This window comes from Micropterus dolomieu, linkage group LG22 (assembly GCF_021292245.1).
Source record: "Micropterus dolomieu isolate WLL.071019.BEF.003 ecotype Adirondacks linkage group LG22, ASM2129224v1, whole genome shotgun sequence".
Classification (NCBI taxonomy): domain Eukaryota; kingdom Metazoa; phylum Chordata; class Actinopteri; order Centrarchiformes; family Centrarchidae; genus Micropterus; species Micropterus dolomieu.
The window spans coordinates 29,211,334-29,231,073 of NC_060171.1; the positions used below are offsets into that span (position 1 = coordinate 29,211,334).

Genomic DNA, 19,740 nt, shown 5'->3' on the forward strand with positions numbered 1-19,740 from the left:
TCTGTGTGTGTATCTAAGCATGCAGCTCCCTGAGCCTGTCTGCCAGTGTGTGAGGCTTCACAGACTTAATTAGAACTCACACACTAATCACATTTCCCACACTCCCTCCAGCCAGCAGTGATTAGCCCACATAATAAATGTTAATTCTGAAAAAACTGGGGAGAACAAGAACTTTTTCATTAATGGCTAGTCTACTGTGCAGAGGGGCCGGCAAAGCCACAGATCCTATTAGGGGAATGAGGATGAAAAAAATGTGCTCATATATATTTCTTCAACTCATTTACTGCAAGAGGTGATAATATTCAGGATGAAGTAATACGACTGTAATGAGCAGGAGGGCAAGTATCCCTAGAAGCATTGTCCTGCTGTAGGATGAAATCTGGAGACAGCTTTTCACACATGAAGAATATTAATAACATTTTTCAATTGACTCTCACTCTCTTGAAATCCTGTGAAATGAACTGGGTGTGTTTTACAAGCCCTATACGGTGATTCCAGTTTACCCTTTGACAGATATTTAGAGTATTCCACGTTCCATTTCAGTGTCCCAGTAAGGTGTAATTAATATCAGTTATTACTCCTGTACCCTTTCTGCCACAACATGTCCAAGGCCACGTTCAGACTGCAGGCCAAAGTCATCCAAATCCATGTTTACTTCCGTACAGGCAGCGTGTGACATAATTTTTTCATTTGCGCATGCAGGTCACTTTCTGGAGTCCGATATGGACCACATTTAAAAAATAATGTGAAGAGTCAATTAAAAGATTTGGATCTGGGCAATAAATCAGAGGTGAGCATTAAGGCCTGCAGTGTGAACATAGGCTAAAATGTCTGCTGTGAAAAGGAGCAATTGAAGTGAAAAAAATTAAAAATGAGTTAAGGAAGTTCTACGTAATCAACAGTGTCCTTAAAGCTGTGTCAAAAGCTAGATCATCTTATTTAGTTCAATTCAACACTTCACACTGAAAACACAACCTTGACACGATGCCCAAATTTCAAAAATGCACCTATCAACACCTCTAAAGCTCACTATTTAATATGCTGTGTTTTGTGTCTTCAATCCAAACAGAAGTGTAAATAGATTAATTTGTTGTTTTAGGGGGAACTAAAAGATTTAACTATTTCTTGACAGTTTATCCAACAGACCAGCCCTAGCAGCACCTATACAGCACAGGTTGCCATACAGTTGTGAGCCCAAGTTTAAAAAACGTTTCTGGTCATGGATGATGGTCTCAAACCTGGCAACCCCATAATAGTAAACAGCATTACGTTTTAGAGTTGTTGGTAGAAACTTTGGACATAGCCAGATTAAGCTAATTGCCTCCGGGCTCCAACTCCTTACTTCCCTCACAGACATCAGTGTTACCTGTAATTCTCACTCTTGTAAAGAAAGTGAATAAGTGTACTTCCCACCATTTCTTTTAGAGCTCACTGAGTTGGACGCTTTTGAAACCAGATGTTCTGCAAATAATAAGTGAGTTTGACCAATAGCAGTACTAGAGGTTGGCAGCTGAGACACCTGCACAGTGCTCGATGGGTGTTAACATTTTGTATTTTCAGTGCAATAAATCAAGGTTATCCCAGTTGAAATGGGGAGTGGAGGCAAATAATTGTGATGATCCGGGTAAACCGGGTTGGCATCACCACGCCTATATTGTAGAACTTGACCTGTCACTTCTCCTCAGAGCTGGAGCAGTAATTTTTCTGATCCTCCCTGCAAGCTGGTACAGTGCTGACACGCTGCTGGCAGCCGACTCCTTTTGGAGGCAGCGCGTGAAAGTCAGCAGAGACATTCCCTCACTAACGCTATTTCTTTTGCTTGTAAAAGTCACAATCACTAACAGTAGTACTGCTGTTTCATAGACTGTGTGAGCTCAGGTACATGACAGTGCATAAGAACAATCTATTTGTCTGTGTGTGACAGAGAAAAAGACTTATTGTGTGACAGCGTTTAAGAATGTAAACTCAGCAGAGCTGTCCCACTCTATTTCCTCCGCTTCTCTTTTCACCTTATAATAATCAATAGTGGGCTCTGGGCTGAGTTGGCACAGTGACAATAGATAGATCAACATTACATTACAGATGAAGCCTGTCGCCAGCCTGCAGGGACTGCCTACTCAAACACACTACATTCTCCTCTCTTATTCTCTTTAGTCACTTCTATCGTCTGTCTTTATCTGTGTCCTGTCCACCACTTCCCCCCATTCAAAGCAAAGAGCCCACTATTTGCATCCTAAATGCATATCTCTGTAGAGGGCTCACTTTTCGCTGTGAGTCTGAGTTGTGACACATCTGTGAATGTGTGTAAATACAAACCAGCCCAGTATAGGTGTTGTGTTTGTGTTATTGGGCTGCCTGGTTCATTTGTATTAATATTTCAGCTCCACAGTGGGCTGCACCTCTACATGCTGTATGTAGATGAATTATGTAACAGAAAAGAGCGGGGCACGGAACAGCCATTTCCACTCCATCTCAATCTCACTGCGTCTTCATCTGTTCGAGGTGCGTCTAAAGTGAAGGATGGAAAGAGTGAAGCTGGAGCTGGAGAGAGAAAGTGTGGATGTGGTAATGAGGTGTGTGTGTGTGTGTGTGTGTGTGTTTAGGAGGGAGTCCTTTATCTCCCTGCTTGTCACAGAAATCTCCCTGTTCACTGATCATCATTATTGCTGAAAGTGGAAGAAACTCATTTTCCTCTTGAAAAACATTGATTCTGGGACATAACCCCCCCCCCCACACACACACACACACACACACACACACACACCCTCCTGTACACACACCTACACATAAACACTCACTCATTGACGATAGAAAATACCAGGGTCAAAATTTCGCCTGTAAGTTTTTATTTCACAGCAGTAACATTTGCATAAAAGTAAAGTGTTTTAAGTCAATTACGATATTTAGGTTTAACTTGTACATGAGTTAGAGTCCAAACTGGATACAGTATAACAAGTTTCCCTGTTTATTGTGCTTGGAGCTGTTCCAGATTTCACATTTCGATGATGCCTCTTTCTGAGTGTAATTCCCCTTTAAGACTCCCATTAGCATTTTGATGTTAAGCCTGATAGAAATGGTCCAAGAGCTGGACTGCTGATCTAGGATTTCTCTGGCCTTCTCAGCTCTAATGAATGAGATGGTCAAGGGAACCTGGCAGGAGGTTCCAGATCTGCGCAGAGGAGATTGAAAACTGCAACTCCCCCAACCCCCAACTGCCACCCCCTGCGATATTACAGTGTTTTGGTCTTTTGGTGTGCAAACAAAACTGATTCAAATACAATCCACGGCAGAAAACCTTCATCATCAGTACTGCTGGGCCAGATTAGGTATTTCATTCAGATTAAATTGTGCTTTTTCTAGCGATTCTTGAACAGACTTTTCAGAAACTCATTCTGCTAAACTCTTATTTTCTTTTCCAACGGAGATCTGACAAGGATTCCGATAATTCCATTGCCACATTGTAACATTTTTTCCATCAATAAATATATTAGATTATTAAAATAAGTGATTTCTCTGCTTCCAAAATAAACAACTCGGATGTGATCACACTAGCATGTTAATATACCCACTTTGATTTATAGCTTTATAAGTATTCATTGCACAGTTAGTTGTTAATAACAAGCAATCACAAAATAAAGGAAATTAGGTGCCAGCTAATCCCCAACATGGCGGACTCCATTATCTTTAGTGATCATACACTTATAAAAACATACTCCAGCCATTTCTGCCAACATACCCCCCTAAATGTTACACACTGGACCTTTAAAGAGTAAGTTAAAGAGTAAGAATGGTTTCTCTTAAAACTTTTATATTATTGGGAGACTGGCTAGTTTTTGCCCTTTAAACTTATAGACACCACTACACCTCTGAGGAACACATTTAGCTAGCTGTCAGAAATATAACTAACCTAATCTAACCTAACCCCTCACCCTATATATGTATATACTGGACTGACCCAGGCTAACAGTTGCCATCTTGTGACAGTCTTGCTGTGATAGCACTGACATTGTCAACATACATCAAAAGCTTTGTACATTTCTGGCCATTACGAGCATCTCTAAATGGCATGTTGACATTCTCGAGATATTTGTCTAAACTCTGCTCTTTGTCTCAAAAACCTCTCACTCACTTCCCCAGCTAACTACACCAATGCAATTCCCAAATAGATAATAACTTAATAACACACCCAGCCCACCACCTACACATACTTTTGACTGTTTATGACCTTTAACCGATTATCTATGATTAGTAACTAATCATTAAATTGTGAGGCAGGAAAAAGTTGCCAACAGATTGTAAATGAAGGCACTAGATCTTGATGATGAGGTTGCTGACGAGCCTCTGGAGGTCATGGGTCCGGCGCTGGGTGGTCTTCAGCACCTCCTCGTGGTTTGCCTTGTCATTGCTTTCATAATCTGTCACGACCTTGTTGGTGATGAGGGACAGACCCAAGACACGCATGCCAGAGTGACGAGCCACCACCACCTCTGGCACTGTGCTCATTCCTACAAAGAGGGAAGTAGTATGTTTCAGGTGCACTAACATGGCATAGTCACAAGTATAGATGCATGGATATATACGTATGTGTGTGTGTGTGTTTATCTATCTATCCTTCTGTGCACCAGGGCTCAATGAATGGTTTGGTGGGTTTGAAAATGATGCAAATAAAATTCTTCGGCCTTTACATTCACCAGATCTCAACCCAGTAGAACACCTTTGCAAGGTTATGGACCAACGCTAAGACAATGCTCTTGCCACAATCTCCATGAGAACAAATTATATGATGAAAACTGCAATGTATGTGACTGTCTCTGCTATATGTCCTTTTCTGATGTCTGACTATGTTTGTTTTTCTTTTAATCTGCTGTACTCGGGTCTCAATCAAATAATAAAACATGATATGTATTTGAACACCATTTTCAAAAAAAATTCAAATGCTGTGTGTGTATATGTTCAGAGTGCAGGTTCTGTTCTTATCCAAATAATGTATTGACATTCATTTAAACATTCCTAGTAAACTTTACAGAAAGACAGGCATTCCCCCCAACACATTAGTATCCCTTTAAGTGAACACAAGGGAGCTGTACTAACCCACAGCATCAGCCCCCAGCGTCTGCAGGACTCTGCACTCTGCAATGGTCTCGAATGTCGGTCCAGCCAGCATGCAGTAAACTCCTTCCTGCAGGAAGCTGTCGCAGCCCTGCTCCTTTGCTGTTTGCTTGGCCAGATCCCGCAGCGCACGTTCATACGCATCCGACATGCAAGGGAAACGTACTCCAAACCTGAAGAGACATTAAATGACACAGATGCTGCCAGTGCAACAGTTTCACTTTCACAGTTCTGACTCTGTGTTTGTGCTGTACCTCTCATCATTGTGTCCACACAGTGGGTTCTGCCCTGCAAAACCCGGCATGTTGATGTGATCCTTAATGAGCATGATGTCTCCCACATTGTAGCTGTCGTTGAGTCCGCCTGCAGCGTTAGTCACAATCAGAGTATCCACGCCTAGCAGGAAGAAGACTCGCACCGGGTACGTCACCTGGAGTGACAGACATGCTGTGCTTCAGAGACAGATACTGTCGTTCTTTTATGGCTTTGAAGTATATCACATTATTACAATGGGAGTTACAAGATGGAGGAGAAAATGTATCACAAGAGAAACCAATATTTTAAAAGGGATAGCTTCTACACACGCTGATGTCATTAGACACTAGGATTTTTATTGATGTAGGCCCTTGAACTGTGCAAGTCTGAAACAGTTGTGGTTCTGTAATAACCTTTATAGGGCAGCTGATGGCCCGTAAATGACTGTTGTTGCTTCTCACTGCTGCCACATTTGGAAATAGCTTTTTCTATCTCTTATTTCTCCACAGCTTGAATTGCCTGTGAAAGTGTTTTTCTAGTTAGGGAAGAAATGTTTTCAAGTACCCTGGTTTCTTGATAAGGTCGGTGCTGTCATTGTGGAACATTGGCAATGTTCATTGTTGGAAATGAGTTTTGCATATTATAACGGGGGTCTGTGTTAGAACAAAACTTGTGGCCTTGTTAGGTATGAAATGTGAGCACAGTAAGCTGTAACAGCAGGACTGTCCATAGTTAAACTATAGCAGGGTGCTGTTAATGGTGAGTTAACTTTAGTAGGCACTGTCTGTGTTATGCTAGTTCTCAGTAGTTAATGAATGTTTATGTCAAAAAAGAAAACAAAATTAAGAGTGTACATCCATGCCACACGATGGCAATGCATGTTAATGTTTAGCCTTTAAGTGCTTATGTTCAGATTTATATTTTGGTGTTATGCTTACCATATTAACTGTCTAAGTTCTGTGTGTTAGCCTGCTAACATTTGCTAATTAGCACTAACCACAAGGTGCTGAGGGTGAGGCAGACGTGTTTGTCATTGGTTTTGCTTAGTTAATAAAGCAAAGTTTCGGATCAAATTAAAAGTGTTAGTTGTGGACCGACCAACCGACTGACATCACTGACAGAGCCACGCCCCTAGTGTGGCTTCTAAAAACTAATTCTCATCTAATCTTCTGTTCAGTTTGGATTTTTTTTCAGGACACATAACACAAGTTCATAAAAAAGCACATTTGTAATACATAATGTCTGGTGAAAAATTGGCTTGGGTGGAGTCAAATCTTTTTGAGTTCTGCTCAGTTTATTGTGACATTTTGTCCAGTACTTCTCTGTATAAAGTCTTAACTGGATTCAGGGCCTTCATGCATCTGTTTTTCTATTACTGTATGTATGAAACTGGGTTTTATGGTACAGTAGGGTTATATGGATAATTTTATATGGAGATGGCGCATCACAGCTGGTAATAAAATAAATAAAACCAGGATACGGTGTCTACACAGGCCAAAGGAGTCCCATATCAACACTATGCCACACTGGGTGGTTCTCTTACTGTCATCGTAAATTAGCCAAAGGGGTGAGCTATACGATGGTCTGTCATACTCTAGTCAAAAGGCAACTGAAGACACCAAATTCAAAGAGAGTTTACAGAGAGTTGATTCTCTGAAAGGGAATGTAAAACTATATGAAAGAAAGTCCACTTTGAGCTATTAAATTTAAAGTGGTAATGAAAAGATGTGGCACAAAATGAATCCTGTGTCTTGTGAAGACAAGAATAACAGAGTAAGTATTTGCACATGTATGGTGTAAAGATTAGGCATGCAACTAGAGAAGCTGTAAATGTTTTCCTCAAAGTTATTGACAAAGTCAGAGTCTAAACTGCCAGCTTTAGTTCAGTTATCCTGTATAGTGTATCATTCGCATCAGCAAGGTTTCAAATGCAGAAGCAAGTTGGCTTGTGACAGAAATTGAGACAGAAAGCTGATCACAAGGAAACTTAAAGAAGGAACAAATGGATATGTCTGCATTTCTGCACCATCCGTTCATCACATGGATAGTATTCAATTTAATTAGAATTCTTTAATTAATTAATATTATTTCAGTATCATGAACACCAAAGTAGACAAGTCCAATAGATAAACCAAGATCAAACACATTGTAATGTTTTCAGCCATGCCTCCACCATTATAAGATAAGATAAGATTAGGCTTTTTTTTGTCTCACAGGTGAGAAATTTCAGACAGCGGCAAGTGGATAGCATAGAATAAAGTGATAAGTGACAATAAACATAATACTAACGAATTGCGAGTCTCTGAGTTGTGGTTACTGTGAACAGTGCTGATTATAAAGTCTCACAGCTGCAGGAATAAAAGATCTTCTCTAATCTCTCCATTACACAGCTTGGATGTATCAGTCTGTCACTGAAGGAGCTTGTTATATTTTATATTTTTATTTTTATACTATATATTATATTTTTATGTATTTACTTATATTATTACAACAAGGTCTTGGTCAGTCAGTCCAGCACTTTGGTCCAGAATGAAATATTTCAACTATATTGGATGGATTGCCATGAAATTTAACACATGAGACACAAGATTTGGTGATTGTCAGATTAAGCTAAATTTATCCAATACTTTGGACTGAATACATATAAAACTATGTTTGATGACATTCCCACCAGCCTCAGCTGTACTTTGTGGTAGTGGAGTATCAGCATGTTAGCATGATCACTATGAGCACTGTTAACAACACTTAACCCAAACAATATACTGCAATGAGCAAATTAGGGCAGCAAACATACAGTTGTCCAAGCCTACATGCCAATTGTCCAGTAAAACAGGTTCATTGTTTTTTTAACATCCAGGCAACAACTGCCAACAAGAAAAGTCAGTTTAGTGTTTGCATGCTGACCTTAGCAACTTGGTGCCTAAATTACATCTGCTGCTTCGCTGCTCTAATTTGAAGTTTTCACATTCAGAGGGCTGCTGCAAAAACAAGTACAGCCTCACATAGCCAAAGTATGGCTATAGACTTTAAGTCTTGTGTTTTTTTTATGTTTTTACCAGTTAATTCTAATGGTTATTTACAGCTCACCTTTAGCAATAACATTGTCCTGGCTTACTAATAAAAAAGTACCACCAGCAGAATTCCATATAGCCACCTTATGCAGGCCTACTATAGCTTACTGTGTGTATGTTGTAGCCCTCGTAGAAGTGGAATCTCCCCTGCATGCAGACACACTCACGGCCCTGCAGCTTCCCGAACACTAGCTGACCGGCATGACCCATCACTGCACAGCACACATACAGTATGAGCAGCTGCTAGCATGCTGATGTACAGTTTCCAAACACTAATAATAAGTTTTAGATTAAATTTAATTTGTTAGAGACAACTTACCAGTGCTAACGGGAAAATGTGGAATATCCTTGTATGGGACACAAATCTTGTCACTCAGCATGTCAGCCAGGCCACCCAGGCCTGAACCACAGATGACGGCAACTTTCGGACGCTGCTCTGTGTGGGCCAGCAGCCAGTCTGCTGTCTCTTTATACACTTCATAACTATATCTGAAAGTAATGGGAAAAATATTGATTATTGTCAAATATTAATAAACCATAGCTTTGCTAATTATGAATCAGTTGCATATATCTAAGAGAATTATTGATGCAACCAGCATCACCATTATTTTCACCAAGAAAAACATCATAAATACAAATCAACATCACAGCTAATGTCAATGTTCAACAATAGTATGTGTATGATAGACAGTGTGAATTAAATGTGAGCAGAAAAGTATTGATTACATTTTTTTGGTGTGTTAAACGGCAGAGGAAAGTAATGAATGCATGCATCCTAAAATAAATATGCAATGTGGAAGCAATAAAAAAAAACAACATTTAAACACAACAATATATTGCATTGAGAAAGCTATGGGAAGACTCGGCCGAAAACAGAATATGTTAATTGCCAGCAAACATACAGTTGTCCACACATGATGGCAGTTGTCCAGTAGAGCAGGTTGAACAGGTTATGGCTTTTTTAACATCCAGGCAGTAACAAACACTGCTGACAAGAAAAGTCAGTTCGTTTGGCTAGTTTTTTGCAGAAATAATTCTGCAAAAGGTTTAACATAAACAATAGGATGTCTTTGTCAAGATGACAAATCAACTTCACTCTAAGCTGCTCATTGTCATGATAATATTATCCAACATTCTGTAAAAACCATGTTAGATAGAAGTTGAAAGATAAGCTGGAGTTAATTGCAGGAGTAAAAACACATGGAAAGTAAAGTTTTGTAAAATTATAAATAAATAATACATTGTGCAACAATGTTTTTTTCTTAAATTAGTATTCAGGGATGAGGGCTGATTTGATTGGAAATGTCTCGAGGTGCTACATTACACAAGTCTGAAGCAGTCTGTAATTTTGGTTATAAATCTGGTTGTAAAGCTATAACCTTCTTAATGTCCCCTCTATGCCTCAAGCTTTGTTATTAAAACACAATGACACTTCAGGCTGCAGCCTTTACCAGACAAATCTGCAACAGGAGAGAGCCTGATGACTTCTAACCCATTTTAGAGCTGCCATCTAAGATGACAGCTACATTACACTAGCCTTGGGTGTTCAATCTTCCCATATTTCCCCTTGTTTCTTTATTAATTCAAGCTCAAAAAGGAACTGGGAAATCTTTCATTACAGTAGGTATGTTGGTACCTGGGACAGAGAAAAGTCAAAGTGATGAACCTTTATGTGTGAATAAAGCTCCAACCAACTATCTGAGTGATGGCTAAGTGAGACCTAAAACTTTATCAAGACAAAAATAAAGTGTATTTCTAAATCTAAAATCTGTGGAAAAATGAACATAACACCCTACAAGTAATCAATTTATTCTACAGTACAGACAACGGTAACACAACCGGCCTGTCAGTCGCAGAAGCTGCCTGTCACATAATTCTTCAGGTGGTAATGGCAGCAGTGTTACACACAACTACACCCACATGTAGGCAAACTTCTACTGCTCTGTTAGTGTGTGATTCATAAACAGATTCACTGGATGGTGGAGAATGAATGACAGAATTTCAGGTCAATTAACCCGACAGCTGAGCATCTTTTTTTTTAAATCAGTGATTCATAAACCCAAGAAATATGAAGACATCAGCAGGGGTGTGCAATATTTAACTTAACCATAAAAAACATCTCTTATCCAGCAACATGACTTTTCCTGTGTCTGTAAATCTGCTATAAGGTTTTATATGAACATCAGTTAATTCCTCTCATAAATAAGGAGATTGGTAGTGGGGGAATAATGTAAATTATGTTGTAAATGTGTCACACACCTGGATTTACTAATAGCCAAGTAGACTGACCTAACTAACAGGTGACAGAAAAGTGTTTTAACAATGGGCATTTTGAAAGAACCTCTGACATAACTTTAGGCGCCTTTCATAAAAGAACAACATGACGTTTCAAATCCACAAGATTCAGTATACAATACCATCTTGTTATTGGTTATCCTGTTCTTTAAAACTTTTTTTTGATGATTTTATGATGCTTACTAAAAACTGAGTCTTGTAAACTTAATTCATACAAAATATATTCTAACCCGAAAGACACATTTCCATTCAATTAAAATGAATAGCCACATTAACTGCACATTACTGCAGCTACGTGAGCTACATTCTTGTACACCTATGGATCAAATGTGGACCGTGTGAATTTAATTTCTCTCAAAACCAAAACCTAACTTTAACCAAACTTACCCAAAAAATAAATGAAAGATAACTTAAATGACACATTTCACCAAAAGAGGCCAAAGACGTTAATGCAACTAATCAAACTAATGCTTGAGATGTTTATTGAGTATGGGAAAATAATAGTTACATATTTTATGCTTTTTATATAGTATCGTAATTGCTAAAATATATTTAAAGTACTGTTTGTTGGCATACTTGTATTTCTGTGTTTTTCTTTTAGTACTGTTCTGTTTCTTTTAGTAGCCTCTTCATTAATTTATGTATTTATATAGATTTAAATGTATTCACACAGGCGTGGCCTTTTGGTGTTTTCTTTACATGAGCTCATGTTTAACGATCATGCAGGTCACACATACAGGCCTTTGTACTATGCAGTGGTGGACAGTAACTACGTACATTTACTCAAGTACTGTACTTAAGTACAAATTAGAGGTATTTGTACTTATCTTGAGTATTTTCTTTTCATGCCACTTTCTACTTCTACTCAACTACATCTCAGAGGGAAATAGCATACTTACTTCACTACATTTATCAGCTTCGGCTTCAGTTATTACTTACTTTACAAAGTAAGATTTGTACACACAAAACATATGAAGAGTTTATCACATATGATGTTTTGTATAACAAAACATCATATGTTTTAGCAGCTAATTCATTTGTTGATTGAAATAAATAAATCCAAAGTCATTTTTATGTAAAAACATGGTTCATAGATTTGCTGCTTTTCCTTTTGATTAATTTAATGTATTTTTAATTATTTTGAGGTTTGGACTGCCAAAACGAGCATTGTGAAGGTGTCACTATGGTCTGTGGGCAATTGTGACATAATTTATCACTATTTTCAAAGTTTTTACAATCAATTAATGGAGAAAATAACTTCTGGATAAATCCATAATTACAAAATAGTTCAACCTCAACCAACTGCAACAGTAAAATCCTGCTTTTACATTAACGCACGAGTAATAATCATCTAATAATATAATATATATTAGTATAACAGTCATAGGGGACACTTTTCTTTCTGCATACTTTTAGTTTTAATACTTTTTAATACTTTTAAGTACATTTTCCTGATTATACTTAGGCCTACATGCTTTTACTTCAGTAACATTTTTACTTGTTACAGAGTATTTTGTTACAGTGAGATATTAGTACTTTTACTTAAGTAAAGGATCGGAATACTTCATCCACCACTGGTATTATGTAACAGCAAGGAAACAGAAAGCAGGAAGTGAGTTCCTGGGCTCTCCCCTCTCTGGCACTCGCGGACCGGCCAACGCGGAACTGTCCATGGTCCTGCCGGAATGTATGTATCCAGGCAGGAGAGCGGGGATCTGAGCGATATGCCTGCAACACAACACTCCCCTAAAACACAAGAGAGTCTGGCTAGTCTGGGCTGCTGCTAAGAGGCTCCCTGTGAACTGGACACACAAGACTGGCCTGTTCAGTGAGCTGACACAAAGCATTATTAATGAAAGAAAGTAGACGTGTCTATTTAAAGAGAAAGGAAGCAGACTTTAAAGTTATGTATGACATGCCACCTGTAACATACACACATTACGTTAGAGTGAGAGCCAGGTGTCATCCTGGGAGGAAAGCCCCCAGGCTAATCCTCAGAATAAAGCCTTCATGTTACTGTCTTCTCTGAATGATTGTCAAATAGCACAGTCCATACCAAGATGCGTCTTGCAAACTCAACGGATTACACAAGCGTTATGCGTTGAACACCACAGGACCCTTAATAGGCTGTAATAAAGCTAGCCTACAGTGTAGCCTTGACAGCCATGGGGATCATTTCCACCAACATCCTGCCTTATCGGTCTTACCTGCACTGAGTGGGGGATGAGGACGCCGCTTCCATGTCTGATGATCAATCTGCTGATAAAACGCTGTTCGTGTCGCGTTTGACAGACTCTTCCCGTGCAGAGTTGACAGTGTTGGTGCGGGTGCAGGAGAATCTGCTGCGGCGGACGGAGCGGCTGAGATCACAGTGCGCGCCGACGTCACGGCGTATAAGGCGAAGGGGCGGGGCCTAAACTGACCCCCGGTCCCTTTGAAGAAGACTAAATCCAATTTTCTACAAGGCTGGGCTGCTCACTGATCCGTTCACTGAGAGAGACAGGGCTGGGAACAGAGGGAGAAACAATGAGAGGGCAACAGAGGGAAAGGGAAACAGAAAGATGAGGAAAGCAAACAGATCAGCAACAATGTTTTGATTAACAGCAAATAAATAAATAACGCCAAAATGACATCAGAGTTAGGCTACTGAGTTTGGTTAAACACCTCAAATCCAGGGAGCTCCACATGGTAGGCTACCTATCTTCCTGAAATGAAACATGTACACACACACACACACACACACACCCAAGCTCCATAACAATTCAAAGTGCTGACTCATGGGTTAGAAGGAGAGAATGACAGAGGCGTTGAGAGAAAGTACAAAAACTGAGTACCAAGAGCTGTAACTACATAATACTGTGAGCCTGTAAGTCAAGAGAACTATAAACCAATATGGTATAATGACACATGATCAAATAAACTCTTTCAGTGTCTCTTACCAGAGCTGCAATGCACAGTAAAACTACAATTTCACTTTAACTAACAAATTAACCGACTTTATGATATTTGTGACATGAATGAGTATATACAAGGCTGGAGGACACTGAGGTCATGTCCTTAATATTTTTTCTTGGGATTTCAGGATTTTACAGTAACACAGTCGGGGAGTTTACATTCACATGTGGGTATTTTAATGTGTAGGCGGATGCCAATGTTTTTAGACTCAATATATTTAAATCCGACTAGTTAGGCCTAAATAAAGAATTTTTCCTTGCAATGTGGAGAAGGCTTTGAAATAGCATTTGACCATAATGCTAGCAGTGCTATTTAGATCATTTAAATATCATTATTATATTATTTCATTCACTCAAACTCAGCAGTGAGAAACATTTATATAATAATGTCAGAAGTTTCAGTCACCAAAATTCTCAGTGGTGATCAGGGTGTGATGAAGTGTTTCTACTTGGGGGAATTGAAAAACATTAATAACCTCTGTAAAATGTCTGTCCAAAACATGTAGGCCTCTGTCATGAATACGTCAGTCAAGAGTGGATCTTTTAAAGTTGTAGGTTATATTAGAAATTCCTGCCCTGTCACTATGCTCACTGGGCTTTCAAATCTCTTTTGTAGTCTCACTTGTCCTCATAATGACCCCCTTAAACACACACACACACACACACACGCACACACACACACACACACACACACACTTATTTCCATTTATTTCCATATATTTCCATTTATTTCCATTTGACGTATCTTCATACTTTTACTCCACTAAACATTAGGGAGGGAATTGTACTTTTTACTTGGCTACATTTATTCGCTTTTGATTTAACATTACATTGATTTTACAAAATATGCACTGTTACAGTTTTTTACAGTCGCTAGGACACATTTCCCAATACTTAGGTCACTTTTTCAAAGCTCTTCACACAGTGAGCACAACAGAAGTATATGTGGGCCAAACTGAGGATCAATTATCATTGCTTTGGCACAAAATGCATTCAATGACTACATCTTTCAAATTACATTAATTCTTTTCTCACTGCGACACAACAACCACCAAAACTCTGTGTACTTACAGGCCAATTTGCACATGCTTACATACTGTTTTTAAAACTGTTAAACTTAAGTTCAAAACAATAACATAATATAAAACTGAATAAGACAGCAATTTGCTACAATTCTACAGTAATATTTTAATGAAATATATTGTAAATCCTAAAATTAAATGCTATAAAAACAATTGGACAATTGGACCAACCACAGCTGATTCTCATTGTAGATGAACATCTACACAGGTGTTACTCTTTCAATTTCATTACAAAAGGAGACAACTGCTGAGTAGTTTTGCATTATGATGTAAACATGGACCCAGTAAAAAACAGAGAAGTAGCTGAAAGAGGAAGAAGAGTGGCTGTGAGGGGGCGAGGAATACGTATGCGTGGTGGAAGAAGAATAAGAGGAAGATCAAGAGCTGTAGTCTCAGATGAGATCAAAGCTACTGTAACTGATCATGTAGTAAATCATGGTCTCTCAGTGAGAGAGGCTGGTCAGAGAGTGCAGCCAAATCTGCAGCGCTCAACAGTGGCATCTATTGTTAGAGTTTTCTGGGAAAAACCAACAGGTAACTTGTATTCTGCAAGAGCATTAGACTGAGTTGCACATTACAGAAGTAAATAGACTTGGGTGTAATTGCTTTTGCATTTCTGCTTAGGACTCAACGGTTACCTCACACAGGTGAGAGAGGAAGGATGTTCACTGCCATTGTTGATATGGTCATCAGAAACAATGGCATAAAACTCACTGAGATTCAAGACAGAGTCTTGGCAGACAATGTTACTTTTGCCAATATTCACAGTGTAAGCATAACAACTATTTCTAGAGTCCTTAAAAAACATCAGTTGTTCCCTGTGCCTTTTGAGAGGAACTCAGGAACCAATATGTCCAGGTAAGATCACAATAAAATACAGAACTGTTTTTGAACAAAACCAAACACACACAAAGACAACTTTTTGGGTAATGTTTACTACTGAAACAGCTTATGTTGCCTTGTGGATTTATTTTAGAGAGTCATGGAGATTGAAGTCAGGCAAACACCCCACATTTTCATCTTTGTGGATGAGGGGGTTTCAACTTGGCCAAAGCACGGTGATGAGGAAGGAATGTGATTGGGAAGAGAGCCACAGTGGATGTCCCGGTCCAGAGGGGTGCCAACATCACAATGTGCGCAGCAATATCCACTGATAGACTGCTGTTACACAAACCACTAATTGGGCCATACAACACTGAACGTCTCCTTGCGTTCCTGCATGATCTCTATGGAAGGGTTGTGCTAGGTGAGGAAAGGGATGGAGAGAGAAGAAATCAGCCAACATTTATAATTGTATGGGACAATGTGGCATTTCACCACTCCTGTGCAGTCACCGAGTGGTTTGCAGCCCATCCCAGAATGGTGTCACTTTTCCTCCTTTCCTAGGTGTATTGCCCTAGATGACATAAGATGTGATGTGGATGAGAACCTGTGGCCAAATTGAGAATGTATCTGTATCAGTGGATGGTGTGTATAAATATTTTTGTATTTTGGAATTGCTCAATGTAAAAAAATAAAAATTAATAAAAGACATAAAATATATTGAAGCATTCTGCATCATGTCTGATTCATTCCAGTAACATATATTGCAGTGAATTATAAACAGAGATGTGTCGTTGTTTTACACAAGAAAACACTGTATAATGCTACCTGTTGTTAGTGTTTTTTAGGTCATTGTTTTGTGGGTGACAAAGTGTGTTTGTTGTCTGTCAAACTTTGCTCGTGTTCTGGAAGAATGAGTTCATTTGAGACATGTATGAAGTGATTTGGTAGTTTTAGTGCATTATGAAAGTCAAATGAACTGCTGTGCCGAGCTGAAAGTTCTCCAAGCCAACTTTCAGCTCGGCACAGCAGTTCATGAAGTGAGTTTTGAAAAAGTGACCTAAATATTGGGAAATGTGTCCTAGCGACTGTAAAAAACTGTAACAATTAACTGCACAACAGTAGGTTAAAATGAGCTGAGATTTAAAAATGCTGGAGTATTTTTACTTTGTGGTGGGCCTATTATAGGCCTAGGCATATTCAAGTAAAGTACCAATTTTGCTTCTATTCAAATCTAGGTCTGTTAACTGATTCAGGTTTTAACCAGAACAAGTTGGATGACCAATTACAGTTTACACACAAAATCTTTACATTTCACACGGTTTTTGAAACCTCTCACTCAAAGAGCAAAACTACCCACCAAATTTCCAAAACCATCAGCTCTTTCTCAGCCTTTCACTCAGTTTTCAATTGCATAAAACACTTTTTTCAAAACACTACACACATTTCTCTACCGAAGACACAAGAATCTAGCAGGGATTGACTTGCATTCCTTTTCTAAACACAACCAATCAAAATGCCACACGTATTTACCATTTCCATAATTTCGAACCATCAGAAATGAGAACAGACTATTTCAGCAAGAGAAAGTATATGAACCCCCCTGCCCTCTATATGGGAATGGAAAAGGACACTTACACATACAAATTTGTTCTTCATTCTAAAAATTATACCTTTGGTTTTAGAAGAACAGTGTGTGCACGGTGTATCCAAAAATGTAGGCTACTATTATGAAAAAAGTGTTTGCCATTTAACGCAAGTGCTTCATTTTTTGTGCGTGTTTATGGCATTGTGAATGCATTCATTTTGAAGGACATATGAGGCATTTTGCATTTGGTGTGAGCAGCTTTGGGAATTGAAAAAAGAGTTTTGAAAAAAGGAGACATAGTTTTGAAAACGCATGTAAGCAGTTGTAAAAAATTGAGGAAATAGGCTAATATTGCTTTTAAACTTTTCAAAGTCACTTGTGTCCAATAGCCCTGACTGTTATTTTACAACAGGGTTACATAATGAGACAATCTCATTCATGGTCTCATGACTGCTCACATGGTATGACCTGATTTCTTCTTTATTTTTTATTAACAAGGACGAGTTGTGCCAATATGAAACAACTTTGTTACAGATACCGTCACAGTCACTTTTTTTTTAAAAATACAGCAACCGGTAGCCAATCAGAACACAGTTTACTGGGAGGTCGTTGAGTGCGTTGCCAAGGCAACAAACCACAACGAATGGGACCCTAGAGCTCGCGGCTGAATTTCGGCAGCTTCATCCGGTGTTTATTCACCTACGGAGTGGTAATACTTAACATTTTTTGTTACTGCAACAGGAAAAGTTTACTTGTTGAGTTTACTCGAACGTTAAGTGACAGAAGAGAAGTTTTTATCCAGGTAGAATAGATTTTACTGCCTAATAATAACATTAATGTAACCGACAGCGAGTCGGCAGGATGACATGCGTGTTGAGTATTGTCAAGTAAGTGCGATAAAAATGTTTATATTTAACTCTAATTATAAGTAATTACAGTTGTTTTGGCCAGTTTAAAGTAGCCTAAGCTTAGAAACCACCCTCCAAAAGTTGGGGGATTTGGAGGACATGCACTGCACGGTATTTGCTAAAGATAACGTTAACCTACCTAACTTAGTTGTTAAGTTACACATTAGCATCACATTGAAGGGAAAAACATCTCTGGTAATTCTGTCACATTAGAGAGAAGGCAATAAAAGGGGCACTTCATTAGCGCTTATTAAATGACACCTTTCGTCTTCCATTAACGTTACCTTTTTGTTTTCTTTTTTCTTTTTTCTTTTTTGCAGGTGAATTTTCCTAACTTTAAAAATGACAGCCAATCCGCTTCACGCAAGAACAAAGTGGCTCAGGAGCAAAGTGTCCCCGCCTTGCAATTATAAACTTGTTCTAAATGAAGACACGCCAAGAAAGGTGAGAAAAACATGCCATGACAGCTTGTTGCTTAACACAGATTTAGAAGTATCCAGCTGAAATTAATCAGATGTTGAAACCAGGTTTTAACAGGGGGGCAATTTCCTGTGACCCACGGTTTGGAAGTTGTCCCATTCTTTTAAAGAAGCTGCTTCAATTGACAGATTGTCCTAATAATTACCTTGCCTTCAAAGGGAACAAAAATCAATACACAACTGCAGTGTTTTGTTGCATTGACCTCAGCTCAGCAATTTTAGGCACCTGCTCTCTCCTTGGCTGCTTGTGTCTGTACCTAGAGTAGGTGACAAGAAGAAGGACTTAGATTTTCATCAAGTCAGTATGAGATCCACATAAAGCTGATAATGTGTCCTTACAGTTAATTGTATTGATTTCAAGTGTGGTGATAGCTGATGTTTCTTAATCATATAACAACTCTTGTTGTGCTCATTATCTGCGTTAATAACATAAAGTGCAGTGCATATACTAATTAATAATGAAACAGTATAGAATTAATTATTATCTAAAATATTCTCAGTCTCTATCATGGTGTATGCCCTCTGCATGTCTACTGCTAAGTGTTTTTAATAAAACAACACAACATAACATTTGTGTTTGTGCTGTGGGAGATAATAGTGCAACTATTATATCCCACAGCACAATGTTTCACGCCTGCATTTCTCTGTGTAAACACCAACTGATTACATTTTAGGAGACTTTTATGAGAAGTCACCATCTAAAGGAAAGCCATATTATTTCACAACTTCCCTTTATATAGAATAGTGTTTACTAGAGCAACTTTGTTGTCTCTGAATAATAGAAAGGAGTGTATTATGAATACACACCTAACTAGCAGCTATTGAATATTGCATATACAATAACACCCCTCTGCTACATTATTCATCTCGATTTTAAGCTAAAATCCTTTTCTGACCTAACTTTGAAATAGGCTAAGTGCAGTTAGATGTTTCTTTGCCTTGGGTGCTCTGATAAAACGGTGCCAGAGGAATGTGTAAAGAGGATATTAAGCACAAAATGCTGCAGATAGTCCTCACTGAAGGGCAGAATATTAACATTATTTGAGCACATGAAATTAGCTCAAGTAAATGTTCTTGATCCAAGCGTCTGTGCATATGTGTCATATCTGACAGCTGCGTGAGTGACAGTCTACAGCTCTTGAGCTCATTATCCTTTCTTCCATTTTATCAGTCGTAA

General features: G+C 38.7%; 2 protein-coding genes across 2 annotated transcripts in view; one reads left to right on the forward strand and one right to left on the reverse strand.

Moving 5' to 3' along the window:
- Positions 1 to 2,874: 2,874 nt before the first annotated feature.
- On the reverse strand, positions 2,875 to 13,071 carry pnp6 (purine nucleoside phosphorylase 6). Its single transcript, XM_046037858.1, has 6 exons — positions 12,938 to 13,071; positions 8,755 to 8,924; positions 8,544 to 8,647; positions 5,364 to 5,539; positions 5,092 to 5,282; positions 2,875 to 4,505 (listed from the first exon to the last, which is right to left on the reverse strand). Exons 1-6 carry the CDS (start codon positions 12,970 to 12,972, stop codon positions 4,309 to 4,311), a joined length of 873 nt encoding a protein of 290 aa, XP_045893814.1. The 5' UTR covers positions 12,973 to 13,071; the 3' UTR covers positions 2,875 to 4,308.
- Positions 13,072 to 17,832: 4,761 nt separating this feature from the next.
- hydin (HYDIN axonemal central pair apparatus protein) overlaps positions 17,833 to 19,740 on the forward strand; it is an 81,783-nt gene continuing 79,875 nt past the window's right edge. The window contains exons 1-2 of the mRNA XM_046038267.1: positions 17,833 to 18,063; positions 18,405 to 18,528. Coding sequence (XP_045894223.1) covers positions 18,427 to 18,528 — 102 coding nt within the window. The 5' untranslated portion in view covers positions 17,833 to 18,063; positions 18,405 to 18,426. The remainder of the gene's footprint in view (positions 18,064 to 18,404; positions 18,529 to 19,740) is intronic.

Excerpts from the sequence above, each read along its gene's own strand:
- pnp6 (XM_046037858.1), bottom strand. The coding sequence starts at position 12,972 with ATGGAAGCGGCGTCCTCATCCCCCACTCAGTGCAG. Across the intron at positions 8,925-12,937 it reads TCATCCCCCACTCAGTGCAG|ATATAGTTATGAAGTGTATA; the intron begins GTAAGACCGATA and ends CATTACTTTCAG. Across the intron at positions 5,283-5,363 it reads TGTGGACACAATGATGAGAG|GTTTGGAGTACGTTTCCCTT; the intron begins GTACAGCACAAA and ends ATGTCTCTTCAG.